The sequence below is a fragment of the Camelus ferus genome, chromosome 17 (genome assembly GCF_009834535.1).
Source record: "Camelus ferus isolate YT-003-E chromosome 17, BCGSAC_Cfer_1.0, whole genome shotgun sequence".
NCBI classification, from domain to species: domain Eukaryota; kingdom Metazoa; phylum Chordata; class Mammalia; order Artiodactyla; family Camelidae; genus Camelus; species Camelus ferus.
This window is the reverse complement of record NC_045712.1, coordinates 37599195-37614307: the sequence shown is the minus strand read 5'-3', so window position 1 is coordinate 37614307 and position 15113 is coordinate 37599195. Positions and strand designations below refer to the sequence as shown.

Below are 15113 nucleotides of genomic sequence, written 5' to 3'. Positions count from 1 at the left end.
GAAAACCACAGACACTGTGCTTCAAAGACCTTGCCAGCCTGCTCTCATCCATGGGAGGACAATTATTCTGAAACCCCATGGTCCCTGTATAAAATACCCCCATTTTCTTCACTAGTTGTAAGATAATGTATTTCCAGGGAGACGGGTGCTCCTGCCCGCCCTGCAGTACTGTGATTCTGTGATTTGAGCTCAGGCCATGCAGAAATGAGTGAGATCTGGAGTAAATAGCAGTGATGGAAAGGCTACAGGGTGACTGCGGCAGCTGGGAAACCACCGGGCAGCCCCGGCTAACCCACAGAGGAGCCCCTCTTCGGGGTCTTCCTTCTAGACCTTTGGTGCTTTCCATTCAGTAAGAGCTGCCTTAGAACGCAAGGGGGAATGAGGCTCTCCACCTCTCAGAATGCTTCAAGGGAAAACTTTCTTGTAGATGATGGAGACTGACTTAATGATGGGACCCTTAACTGGTGAGGGATACATCCTGGAGACGTCCACAGCCCCCAGTTTGGGAGTACCATGTGTCACATCATAAAATGCTGCCATTAGTTTCCACACTGGCTTGTGTTCTCACCAGGTGGTTTCCAGAGCAGGTCGTAGATCCAAGCTATAGCTCCTTTCAACATCTCACTCCTCAATTTATTGAAATAAACTTGCTTTCGGGCCGAGTACCATCCTTGACATCATTTACTTTTCTGTCACCTGCACGAGCAGTTAGATTTCTTGGGGGGAACCATTTTTCACGTAGAAACAACATTTTAAAAAAATTTTACCAAAATTCTGACATTGTGACCGGAGGAGAGAAAACCAAGCTGCATTAAGATGCAAACACAGGATGGTAGGCCAGGCCCACCTGCTGAACGCCGGCTTCTGCTTGCAGCCTGAGCTGGAGCCAGCCTGGTCCATGCTGGGAAAAAGTGCCTTGAGGTGTGGGGAAGAGAATTCACAAATAAGGGAAATCGTGGAGTACAGATCCTCCAAAGACAAAGGTTTCCTTCATCAGAAGACCTTTACCACAAGGTAAAGTGAGGACTCTACCTTGAGTGAAGAGGTCTGCTTCCCAGCCAGTGCTGCTCTCCTGCCCCCCCACCCAGCCCCCAACAATCCCCCTGCCCCCCCAACACACACACACACACACACACACACGTCTAAGCGTCCAAGCCAGAAAATGGAGTGGCATTTCTTTTCCTCCCTAACATCCATTAGGACTGGGGAATGAAGCTGCCAGTGAGGAGGTCTTTCTTTCAGGACCTCTACTGAAGACAAAGTCTCTATTAGATGAGAGAAGAGTTGTCGGGCTCACTGCACTCAGGAGGCATGTAGATGCTCTTGCCGACCATCTGCGTTTTAAGAATACTTTAAAAATATGGTTGAATTTCTGTTTTCAAATGAACATTTAGCGTCTGCGTGAGTCTCCATGGTAAATGCCATATTGCCCTCTGTTGGTAAGAACTCAAAAATCTCAGTTGTCTATGATAATAAAAATTAAAATAAGTCGAGATATTCAAATGCACATTGTATAAAAATACCTCTTTCACTGGTGTGTTTTCCTCTTGTCCTCACTATCTGTGAAAACCGCATTTGTTAAAATACGTCAATAATAGTTTCTGAAACAGTTTCTATAAATTTTGTAAATTAACACTGATCTGACATTTTTCTCCTTTGTTATGTAAGCTTTTTTCTCTTATTATATTTTGAAGAGAAAAATCACTGTTTTTCTCCGACATAATTTATTTCAGGGCATATGCAAATTACAATTGGTCTGTCTAATTTATGCAATTGTGGCAAAGCAGGGTTTTTTAAAATGACTGTCTCTCTTCCTCCCAGCCCTTTCAGCACAGCGCTGGCAGATTACTGGATGCCTGTGGATTTGTACATTGGAGGGAAAGAACACGCTGTCATGCACTTGTTCTATGCGAGATTCTTTAGTCATTTTTGCCACAATCAAAAAATGGTTAAACACAGGTGAGCGTTCCTACTGCTTTGCGATAGAATTCAGTTCCTTGAACAGCAACTGAAAGCAAGTATCAGCTCTTCTGAAGCAAGGTAAATATATGTCGTGGAAGAACTGTATTTTTCACGAATGCTTTAGAGGTCGTCGTCAGCCTTAACCACTGCAGTCCATTTACGTTGCTTAGTCAGTTCTAGCGTGTGGTGTTTGCTTGCTCACGTAGGATCTTCCCTTAAGCTCTGCACTGTTGAACTGAGTTAAGTCATTGAGATTTTCACCTGTGAGGCAGAGAAGGACAGTTCATAATGTCATACGGCTTTTAATGGCTTCTTGTGTGAGGTCATGTTTGTCACCTGGTCCCTCTGTGTAAGCTCTGTTTCTAAGCTTGACTGAATCCTCCCTCAGTGTGTCACTCTGATAAAGGTATATAATGGATTGAAAGCTAAGGAACCACATTGTAAATCCATTCATAAATTCTGTTCCTGTTGGTCATAATCTAGTCCCCATAATGTTCAGAAAGTTGTGTGTGTGCTTTTTCCCCATGAAGTACATCACATATATGTATACACATACATATATGATATGTATTTAATGTATTATACACTTTAAAAGTTAAAATGAACATCCGTGCACCCCCCCCAAGACTAGGGTGTTCCAGGTCCCTTAGATGCCCAGGGTGCCCCCTCTCCAATCAGATCACCCTCTCCATACGCCACCACCCCTCCCTGCCACTAACCCATATCCTGAATTTTAAATTATTATTTTCTTGCTTTCCTTAAATTTGTTACCTCTGTATATGTTTTTAAACAATATGTGTTGGTTAGTTTCGTGTGCTTGAACTTTATAGAAATCGAGTCATATTTCACATATCCTCTCTTCCCTTGCTCAGCATTTCTGAGGATTCGTCCATGTTGCTGCTTGGAGTTCTGTTTCGTTCCCATTTCACTGCCATCTGGTATTCTGTTATACGGAATGGAATTTCTGATACAGAGCTCAGTTTATGTCCACACCACCATTAATGGTCTGTGGGTTGTCTTGTGCATTTATGAACAAAAGTGCTCTGAGCATCCTTGTACACGTCCCCTGACATACACCTGTCAGCAGTTCTCTAGGTGTGTCCCTGCAGTAGGATTGCTGAATCACAGGATATGCATGTGTTCCACGTCACTAAGGAACATCCACCTGGTTTCCAGTGTTGGTTATATAAACCTACGCTCGCACTAGCAGAGGTGAGGCTTCCTGTTGCTCTGCATCTTCGTCAGTAGAACATGTAGTACAGTCATCCCTCGGCATCCACAGGGATGGGTTCCACACTCACAGATTCAACTAACCGCTGATCATAAAGACAGAGTGACTGTACCATCCAATTTTTAAAATTTCATCAAACTGGTAGTTATATAATGAATCACTTTGAGAGTTAAATTTGAATGTAAAGACACTGCTTACTTAAAGAAGCTTGGCGTATTTTTAATATGTTTACGGACCTCTGTGATTCTTCTTCCATTGAATCCCTGTTGGTGTCCTTTGCCTGTGTTTCTTTTGAGCTGTCTTTTATTGGTTGTAGGAATTCTATAAATATTCTGGATGCTAATCCTTTTCAGCTATGTGTATTGCAATATTTTTTCCTAGTTCTTAGCCTGTCTTATTTTTATGGTATCTTTTGATGAAGAGGAACTCTTAATTTAGTGTAGTAAATTTTAATAATCTTTGCCTTAATGACTGTTGCTTTTAGTGTCTTTAGCACCTTTGCTGAAACAGTCCACCCATTTCCGCACTGATCTGTAGTGCCCTCTGCATTATAAATCAAGTTTTCATATATATGCAAAAGACTATTTATAGGGTCTTTATTCCATACATTGGAGTTTTAATTTTAATTTTACAAGTCTTAATACCCAGTAAAGGAAGTCCTCCTATTTTGTTCTTTAGGAATATCTTGGCTATAACTGGGCCTTTGTTCTTCCATGTAAATTTCGGATTCAGCTGGTTAAATTCCACAAAACTATCTGTTGGGATTTAATTGGAATTGCGTTGAATCTATAGATGTACTAATACCTTCTCATTCTACTTTCATCTCTGACCTTAACATCTGAAATAATTTCCCTTTTATCTGAAATACATACTTTAGAATATCTCTTACGTTCTTTAGTGAAGATCTATCTATTAGTTCTTATTTGTCTGAAAAAACATTTATTTTTACCTCATTTCTTAAAATTTGCTTGCTCAATGACACATTTAAAATGTTTTTGGGGTTTTTTTTAAATCTTTATCTGGCCTTTTCACTTGTTTCTCATTGGGACAGTAATTCAGGCTCTCTTGTCTGCCATACTGCATAATAACGAATTTTTTTCAGTTTTTGCTGTGTTTGTTTTTTGGTTTTTTAGATACAATGTCCTTTAGAGTATTTTTTAATTATTCTAAAGGGAGAAAGAATGTATGATTATCTCCATAACTCCAAGGGAGTTATGTCCACATAAACTCATGTTAACAATTTAAAAAATAACAATAAAGTAATACATGTCTAAGATCAAAAATTTTTAACTACACAGAAAGTGAATATTGAAAACTCCTTCCCTGCACCCCATTCTCTACCCTTTTTCACAACCTGTTAAAAGTTTCTTTTGATTTCTTCCAGAGGACTATTTTGCATATCTCCATGTTTCTTTTGATATACTCATTTTAAAATGTTACATATATTACATCTTCGTCTTTTGCTTTTTTGTGTTAATAGTGTATCTTAGTGATCATTCCACATCAGCATATTACAAATCTCCCATTCTTTTTAATTTATGCATAGTATTTTGTCATATGGATATAGCATAATTTATTTAAGCAGCTACCTACTTTTCCAATTGCTATTAGGAAAAAATAAAATCCAGTATCTCTCCTTATCTGTATTCTTGGCAGCTGCCTGGGATCATATCTCTAAGGCTCAAGTCCTGACCAGGGAATGCTAAGTCAAAGGATATGTGTTTTAAAAATCTGGATAGATAAAAATACATTACTTTAAAAAAACTCCCTAATGCAGACGAAAATACAGTCTCATTAAAATGCAGCACACTGAAAGCTTCCTGCCTTCACCCCACCCTCAGACTTGCTCCTTCCCTCTGTGCCTGCACAACAGATAAATGTCTACTGGACAGAAAGTCAATTTAAGATATATAAATTAAATACTTAAAATAATTTTCTTCTCATTAATACCAGAGACCTTCTTCTATAAAAATAAACTGACCTGCATCAGAAGGACACTAAACACACTAACAGCATTAATCTTCAGATAAATAAATTACAATCATCCCTGGATATTGATTGGTTCCAGGACCCGCTGTGGACACCAAACTCCAAGGATGCTCAGGTCCCTTATATAAACTGGTACAATGTGTGCATGTAACCCAGGCACATCCAATGTGCACTTTAAATCATCTCTAGATTACTTACAATACTTCATACAATATAAGTGCTATGAAAATAATTATGAATATAATATAAATGCTATGTAAATAGTTGCCTACTTGGACAAATTCAAATTTTACTTTTTGGAACTTTCTAGAATTTAAAAAAAATTTATTGAGGTGTAGCTGATATGCCATATTATATAAGCTTCCAGTGTACAACATAGTGATTCACAATTTTTAAAGGTTACATTCATGTATAGTTATAAAATATTGGCTACATTCCCTGTGTTATACAATATATCTTTGTAGCTTATTTTATCCCTAATAGTTTGTACCTCTTAATCCCCTGTCCCTATCCTGTCTCTCTCTGCTTCCCTCTCCCCACTGGTAAACACTAGTTTGTTCTCTATATCTGTCAGTCTGCTTCTTTTTTGTTATATTAACTAGTTTGTTGTATTTTTTAGATTCCACATGTAAGTGTTACACAGTATTTGTTTTACTCTGGCTTATTTCACGTAGCATAATGCCCTCCAAGTCCATCTGTGTTGCTGCAAATGGCAAATTTTTGCTCTTTTTTAAGGCGAGTAGTATTCCATTGTATTCCACATCTTCCTTATCCATTCATTTGTTGATGAACACTTAGGTTACTTCCGTATCTTGGCAATTGTAAATAATGCTACTGTGAACATTGGAGTGCATGTATCTTTTTGAATTAATGTTTTCGGGTTTTTTTTTTTTTTTCAGATATATACCCAAGAATAGATTTACTGGATCATTATGGTAGTTCCATTTTTAGTTTTTTGAGAAACCTCCATACTGTTTTCCACAGTGGCTGCACAGTTCCCACCAATAGTGTGCACGGATTCCCTTTTCTCCACATCCTTGCCAAATTTGTTATTTGTGTTCTTTTTGACAATAACCATTCTCACAGGTGTGAGGTGATATCTCATTGTAGTTTTGATTTGCATTTCCCTGATATTAGCGACGTTGAGCAACTTTTCATGTTCTTGTGGGCCATCTGCATTTCCTCTTTGAGAAAATGTCTGTTCAGTTCTTCTGCGCACCTTTTAATCTAGTTTGGTTTTTTTGATGTTGAGTTGTGTGAGCTGTTTATATATGTTGGTATTAATCCCTTATTGATCATATCATTTGCAAATATTTTCTCACATTCAGTAGGTTGTCTTTTCATTTTGCTGATGGTTTCCTTTGCTGTACAAAAGTTTTTAAGTTTAATTAGGTCCCATTTGTTTATTTTTGCTTTTGTTTCCTTTGCTTTAGAAGACAGAGCCAAAAAAATATTGCTATGATTTATGTCAAAGAGTGTTCCGCTTATGTTTTTCTCTAGGAGTTTTATGGTTTCCTGTCTTACATTTAGGTCTTTAATCCATTTTCAGTTTATTTTTGTATGTGATGTTAGAGAAAGTTTTAATTTCATTCTTTTACATGTGACTGTCCAGTTTTCCCAGCACCGCTTATTGAAGAGACTGTCTTTTCTCCATTGTATATTCTTGCCTCCTTTGTCATAGATTAATTGACTATGAATGTGTGGGTTTATTTCTGTATTTTTCCAAATATCTTTGATCTGCAGTTTGGTGAATCCACAGATGTGGAACCTTGGGTTATAGAGTTTACCATTTCTTCTCTATGGAAGCTTTATCTCACTAGATAAAAGTTACCCTCAAAGATGGAAATTGAGTCCTGTTACTGTCACAATCTAAGGAATTGCGGTACATTTTCAGTGAATATTTGTTTAAGTTGAGTTTAACCCCTTGATATCAAAAGATAAAAGTTTGTGTTCCTCAAAGGAAATGTTCTCCTTGAGGTAGGAGAATTGGATAGAGGTTTATTTCAAAGACCAAATAAAACATGAGAAATATATCCTTCTCAGATAGGTGTGGAAACAAAGACCATAAATGATTTTTGGCTCCTTAACCATAGGGCACATTTCTCATCGTTGGAATAATTATTTGTAGAAGTAATGAGTGAATCCATAAAGTATTCAATGGCTAACTATTTTGAGATATAGAGAAGGCCCTGGCTACTTTCCTGACTTCTTGACAGTGTCTTCAAACTGTAGTCAAGGAGAAAAAAAGGTTGGAGCATTCCAGTATAATTTTAAAATTACAGTTTTGGTTATGACTTGTTTCTATTCAGATGAATTTCCAGTTTGCAAAGCCTTGAGGTACACCTGGAATTTGCTTTGCCGTCAACTGTAAGGGATAGCTCTATGCGATAAATGGAAATATACCTATGTGATATATTTTTTTTAAATTCTTGACAAGATGGTAAGATTCTATGCCCTCCTGCCCCCCCACCAAAAAGAGGAAAATTTATTTTAAGTCCTCAAGAGTCTGACCTTTTTGAAGAAGGTGCAGAATCATCTTATCTCTGTTTCTCAGCATAGTTGTCAGAATTACTCCTGTTAAATCTCATCAGGGAGACAGACTCTAAAAACTCTCTCTGAGCGTGACCTCTTTATCGGAGGTGTTTTGGTAAACCAGTCAGCCTCAAATGAAATAAAAATCACCCACTTTCTGTGATAAGTAATTCAGAACTCTCTGGTTAGAAATTTTTTAAAACCTTCAAACAATGTTATCAAGTTGGCCTGGAGGAAAAATTGAGAACTGTCAACCACATGTGTATTTCTCTTTATTAGCTATTTTTCCTGAAATGTGTGTAAACTGGAATTTTATGTTGATTTCTGTATTCCTTTTGATTAGCATTGTCATTTCAGGAGAGATTTAAGACTACAGCTGTTCTATTTTTGTTTTCATTTCTTAGCCCCTTGGCCACTGTCTCAAGTAGTAGCTCTGTACCGGGAGTCCAAAGACCTCTGTCCCACGCTCAGTTGGGCCTGTAATTAGCAATGTGGACAAGAGATCTAACACTTTGGGTTCTCAGTGGCCTCGGAGGTTAGGGATTCAGACACCTCTGAGCACCCTTTTTACTCGACGATTCTGGTTAGATGTCCTTAGATACAAAAAGTAAAGGCATATGTGGATCTAATAATCTCTACTATTTCCTAAAAGAGTCCTGGCCCCTTCTTTCAGCACTTGCACATTTAGGTCTGCAGCTTAAACATTCAGAAAGTCTCTTAACTATTTATAAGAAGCTGGTCTCAGTGGGGAGGGTATAGCTCAGTGGTAGAGTGCATGCTTAGCATGCATGAGGTCCTGGGTTCAATTCCCAGTACCTACATCAAAAAATTAATTAATTAATTAATTAATTAGTTAACCTAGCCCCACCCCCCACCCCCCAAAAGTTAAACATAAGAAGCTGGTCTCCAGGTTGGGTGGGCCATCACATGGAACAGCAGATGCCTTTATTATGTGTTTGAAACACCAGGTTGATGATTAAGCTGGAATTGATGTCAACAGGAAACTTGCAAAAGAAGATATACAAGTGGTCAAAAACATACCATAAAATGTTTATCTCACTGGCAGCAAAAGAAATACAGTTAAACAGCAGTGAGGTAACATTTTCCATGTAGCATCCCAATCAGGGCAGCTGTGTTATAAACTACAAGGCAGTTGGGAACAACCTTTATGAAAAGCATTTTGGCAATATATACTGATACTTAAAAATGGACACACTTTTGGGAGAAAAGGGAATCCTTCTACACTGCTGATGGGAATGTAGTTTGGTGCAGCCATTTTGGAAAACAGTATGGAGATTCCTCAAAAGATTAAAAATAGACTTACTATATGATTCAGCAATCCCACTCCTGGGCATGTATCAAGAGGGAACTCTAATGAGAAAAGATACATGGACCTCAATGTTCATAGCAGCACTGTATACAATAGCCAAGACATGGAAGCAACTTAAATGTCTACTGACTATGATGACTGGAGGAAGAAGTTGTGGGGTATATATATGATAGAATGTTACTCAGCCATAAAAAAGAATGGAATAATGCCATTTGCAGCAACATGGATGGATCTAGAGATTATCGTACAAAGTGAAATAAGTCAGATAGAGAAAGACAAATAACATGATATCACTTATATGTGGAATCTAAGAAAAATGACACAAATGGACTTATTTACAGAATAGAAACGGACTCACAAATATGGAAAACAGACTTATGGTTACCAAAGAAGAAAGGGTGGGGGAGGGATAAATTAGGAATTTGGGATTTGCTGATACTACTACATATAAAATAGATAAATAACAGTGTTCTACTATGTAGCATAGGGAACTATATTCAATATCTTGTAATAACCCATAATGACAAAGAATATGAAAAAGAATATATATAAGTGTATAACTGAATCACTATGCTGTACACCAGAAACTAATACAACATTGTATACCAGCTATACTTCAATTTAAAAAAAACAATCACACTTCTGGACACACTAATTGCACTTCTAGATATCTATCCTAAGGGAATAATCAGAAATGCAAACTTATACACCAAAGTGATAGGGCAAGTATTATTTCAAGTAGCTCAAAATTTGAATACAACCTAAATACCCTAAAATGCTGAGAAAGGGCAGAGTATAGCCCTATATCTATATGGAGGACTCTTGTACATTTTAAAATTACATTGCAAAGAGTGTTGACTAACACGGAGAAATGCATCTGAAGTAATGCTGAAGGGAAAAAAGCAAGATATAAAACTGTAGATGCAGTCTGATTGTCTCTGTCTTTCTAAGTCCCCGCACACCCACACACATACACAAAGCAAGAGAAGAGACAAGAATAACTTACGTCAGCGCGGTAACACTAGTTTTCTCGGGATGATGAGCTTGTTGATGATTTTATTATTTTTTCATGCATTTCTGATTTTTTCCAGATGTTTTACAATGATTGTGCAATTTTGTAACGGAAAATAAAGCGCAATCATTTACGGTTTATATTCTGAAGTAGGGGAGTGCGCTGGGCCTCCCAGTGCGATTCGTGAGTGTGGGATTGGCACCAGCCTGGCTGGTCCTCAGCGCGAGGCTGGAAGCCACAGGGGGCGCTTTCAGTGGGGGAACGTGTCTGCTCATCTGCACGGACATGGGGTCAGGAAGCCTTCTCTCTCCCTTTGTGGGAGACAGCTGTAACGCGGAGTCTGGTCTGCTTTTGTTCTTCCTCTTTCACACAACTCAGAGAGACGCTAAATTCCCTGAATTGAAATTCTCCCTGCAGTTTGCAGCCAACAAAGAGGGGTGGCGTCAGAAGCTGCCGCTCCTGGGTTATCTGCCACCTGCTGTCCATGGTCCATGGAGCTTTTCCCTATTTCTCTGATCACACCAGAAACGGAACTCTTGGGGAAACGGAAAGGAAGGAAGGAGAAGCCTTACCTGAGTCTTGCTGTATTAATAAGGCTTTCTTCCGTGCCCCTGGCTGGCTGCTGGGAAATAGAAACAGTGGACATTTTAAGGATGAGTCATGGCTTGATACTTGGAAAGTGGTAATTATGTGAACATGATGGTCCTGGAAGGGCAAGGAAGAAGAGCCAGGTGAATTTAGTCTGAAAAATCCAAGTGAGAGACTATTTTCAGGGATCCACGGATTTCTGTTTTCTTCTTTTCAAATCTACATAGTAGCTGTCCGACCAGGCAGGAGCCTGGGTCACAGGCTGTCCAGGACTTTGTAAGTGGGGAAGGGTCATCTGCAATGACTAGTTGGGGCTCTGATGAACCCTGATTCTTTTAGCCACATCTTGGTTGATACAGTCCTGTATGCGGTGATTTTGATAAGGGTGCTTGAAATAGGCCATCAATCTATGTTCTGAAATTCCTTCTTTATCCTAATAGTCAGTAATCCTCCTCCCTCCCTTACTTCTTTCCTTCCTTCCTTGAACAAAGATGCCTTTCAATGACCAGCAGGTATTAACTGTTATAATTTCTGAATTAGGGCAGTCGCCACTATCGAGGAAACACTGACGGTCCCATCACTTTTCATCATTCTGCCTGCATATAGCTGTGCTGCAGTGCAAACAAATGTAATCCATCCCTTGGGATGGTAGTGAAGGAGTAAGAAGAAAGCTGACTCAGAGAAAAGAGCGCACATTTGTATGCATGAAAATGAAACCATCCAGGCCTTCCTCAAGGCAGAGGCCCTGCATAACACCTCCACCTTTGATGGTTTCAGAGTCAGAAGGGGTTTGTGGTTTAGAGTTACAGATTTTTCACTTTGTCATAGAGCTCGCTGCTACACACAGTCATTATGATGCATGAATTACTCAGTTGCTTATACAAGTTTGCTCCCAAGTACCATTTGTTGAGTGAATGAATGAATGAATAGACAAGTGGAAAATGCATTAATTACACTGTTGTGAGTCTGACTAATGAAGTTGGCAATGTGATGTGACCTCTGCTCCATCAGGACTGGGCTCCAGGTCCAGCAGGGCCCTTGATGTCCCCTGTCCCTCATTCCCAGGCACTGTGCACCTCCGTGTCACACTTAGTGCCTCCTCCTTGGGGTGGTGGTGGTGATTTATGAGCATGTCTTGGGCTGCCTAGTGTACTGTAAGCTCTTTGATAAATTGCAGAGCGCTCTTTACCCAGTTGTCGCTCAAATAGGTGATGAATGAATAAACAAGTGTGACTCCTCATTCAGAGGAGATGAGTTAAGTCTAACTTGGTCTAGCCCAAACCAATTAGCATTCATTGAGCATCTACTATAAATTAGGCACTGGAAGGGATCTTCAAAGATTTTCCTCCTCCTGCTTCCTCACAGGAGGAAGACAGGCAGCAAAGCAACTCACCTGAACACACAACAGAATTTAATGTCTGCCACATGCAGTTACAGGCACCACATTGGATGCAGCAACAAGGAAAGAGCATCTGATTCCCCCCAGGAGGGTCTGAAACACTTTCCCAGTGGAGATGGCTTTTGAGTTGAGCCTGAAAGTGAGGAGTAGACTTTTGACAAATGGGCCATTTGGGTCACACTTCAGGGAACAGTGTGAGTGGGGACATGGAAGCGAGTATGGGTAACATGTAGGAAGAGCGAAGGAAGTGAAAAGGGAGGGAGAGAAATCTTTGACGGCCAAGCTGAGTACTTTGGATTTAATGGGAAGGAGTTGATCTTCAGATCTGACTGGACCTCTTCCTTCCTCACTGCTCTGTGAGTGGTAGGTCATTGGTTTGTTCAGTGATAGCAGGCAGGCTGGCTCGCTGAGAGCAGGGATTGCTTTGCCCACCATGATGTGCCCAATGCCAAACACATGGTAAACACCCAGTAAATACCTGCTAATAAATAAATGATAGATCTCACGTGATAACTCTGCTTTCCGAGAAGAGTTCTGAGGCTCATCTGAATCCACCAGGAAGTGCAGCAGTGGATCAGTGATGCCGGGGTGGTGGTGGGCGAGGGCCCCAGGGCAGTCAGGCCAAGTCTCCCCATCCCTGCTATAGATAACACCCCCTTCCCCCACCCCCACCCCTGCCACGCTGGCCATCCCTGCCGGCAACTGTACTGCAACCCTGGGCTTCAGCTATCGAGTTGTGTCGTTGCTAACTCTCAGAGATTAATTAGGACTTATTTAGCTAGCAGGCCTTGTTTTGGGTGTGTTGCTATCTGACAGGGAACACCTGCCATTCTTGGGGGGCCTCCAGTTTGGACTCTCCTCTGAGATCCTGCACTCTGAAAGGGTTAGAAGTGGTTCTGAAACAGGCAGCACTGATCCATGATGTTAGCGGCCAGGCTAGGGGCACCCACAGTGGGGAGATGTGCCTGGAAGTGGCAGGAGGCAGGCTTTAGGCAGTGGGTCACATTCTGGCCATTGACCTGGATGCTGGTTACACAGGTGTGCTTATGTTGTGAAAATTCCTCAATTTTTACCCATAGGATTTATATGCTTTTCAGTATGTGGTGCTTTATTTCATTTAAAAGTTTTCTTTGCAGGGAGGGGAGGGTATAGCTTAGGGATAGAGTGCCTGCTTAGCATGCACGAGGTCCTGGATTCAATGCCCAGAACCTCCATTAAAAAGTAAATAAATAAACCTAATGACCTCCCCCCACCACAAAAACTATAAAAATTTACTTTAAAAAAGAGAGAAAAGACAAGGGAGTTGTAAAAGATGAGGCCTGAGGAGTGCGGCCTCAGGCAGAAAGGCTGAAGTTTGGGTCTGATTCTGGCAGATTGCAATTCCCCCCATTCCCAGAAGGGGGCGGCATTGTGCCACTTGATAAACTGCGGGGATGGATCCTAGTTTCTGCCCCCGCCCCTTCTGAAAGCAAATGGAAGCAAAACACTACTGATCAGCCTACTATTCTATATGTTTGGGATCCAGGTTACTCCTCCCCTCCTTCAATCCCAAAGACATTTTTTTCTTTCTCTCAAGTGTGACCAAAGCCATGTACTCACAGTGAGAGGCAAGGAAGAAAATCTCAAAAACTGGTACAGGGACACTAGAGCCTGAGACGGTAACAGCAAATCCATCCTCCTGGCAACGAGCACGGCGGGGACAAGGTTACAGTCCGTCTCTTTTGTGTTAGGCAGTAGCATGTATAATTATTTGAGGAAGATTCCTAAAAGATGAACTGGTGCTCAAAAATGTCCACCCTGTCGAGCCCACCGATGCCCAGTGAAGGCACTACGGGGGGCTGGAAGAGGCAGCCCTTCTGGGTAAAACACTTGCTCAGTTTGATTTGTGCTTTTAAATGTATTTGTATCCAGGCTCTTCCCCTGCCCAATAAGAAGCACCCATACAATTTTCACCTTCTGTTTTAAAACCGTATTGTATTTAAAACTGTATTTCTGGAATGAAGTTAAAATCCAGGTGCCACCTCAAATCGGATGGAAGACAGAGATGGTTCTGGACACCATGGGGCACACAGGAGGGTCTGGAGCTGCGTGCAGAGGGCAGGGATGGCCACCGGACAAGGGCATGCCTGAGCTCAGTTGTGAAGAGTGGGAACCCAGGCTGAGATGGGCATTCCTACCGAGTCCTGGGGAGCACAGTGTTCTGGGAGCAGCCAGGTGTCATGTGACCTCTGTGGGGAGCACGGACGTTTCAGTGTTAGTGGGGAGGCCAGGAAGGTAGACAGGTCTGGTCAGAGAGAAAACTGGATGCTCGGTCTGTAGGGAACCGTTTCCTGAACTTCCTGAGGAAAATGCACACTTGAGTCCTTAAGGCATCAAAACCCCAGCCTGCCCTGGGTATGGCTTGTGTAGCCCGAGGACATAAGGTTCCTTATGGTGTCTGTGCCAGTGTTCCTGGAAAATGGGGATCACAGACACCATTGCTCCCCCTTCTAGGTGCTTCCGTATTAAAATGCAGTGTAAGGGGGAGTGGGTATAGCTCGGTGGTAGAGTACGTGCTTAGCTTGCACAAGGTACTGGGTTCAATCCCGAGTACCTCCACTAACATGTAAATAAATTAATTAAATAAAATAAAATGAAGTGTAAGATCCAAGTGCGTTGTATTTTTAAATCATTTTTCATATCTTTCTGTCACCCACACTTTCTGGAACTCTTGCTGGGACATGGCACAAAAGGACGTCATGGTGCTGGTTGTGACCTTGCTGTTGGAATGTCTTGGAGGTAGAAGAAAGGCAGTTTTATGTCTCAAAAGAGCTTACTACTAAGATTGATTTTAGAGCCAGAGCAATGGGGTGACTGTTTTTGTATGTATACACACGTGGAACTTCTTCCAAGTTAACACGGTACCATGTTGGATGGGCCCTGTGCCATTGAATAACTTGAATGAGGTTTCAAAAATAGGTGTTACATTTCCATTTGAATGTTAAATGTATAGAATGTGTTTCCACCTTGGAAAACACCCCACACACACACCACCAAACTCACACATCCCCCACATATGCATACACACACT

At 40.9% G+C, this 15113-nt stretch overlaps 1 protein-coding gene and 1 non-coding gene across 3 annotated transcripts in view; both read left to right on the top strand.

Annotated features, from left to right (window-relative positions):
- The window catches only part of LARS2 (leucyl-tRNA synthetase 2, mitochondrial), a 132463-nt gene that overhangs the window by 92819 nt on the left and 24531 nt on the right, over positions 1-15113 (top strand). For both annotated transcript variants that reach the window (XM_006173915.3, XM_032459026.1), the window contains exon 14: positions 1822-1959. In XM_006173915.3, coding sequence (XP_006173977.2) covers positions 1822-1959 — 138 coding nt within the window. The remainder of the gene's footprint in view (positions 1-1821; positions 1960-15113) is intronic.
- TRNAA-AGC lies at positions 8464-8535 on the top strand. Its single transcript has one exon. It is a non-coding gene; the product is annotated as a tRNA-Ala (tRNA).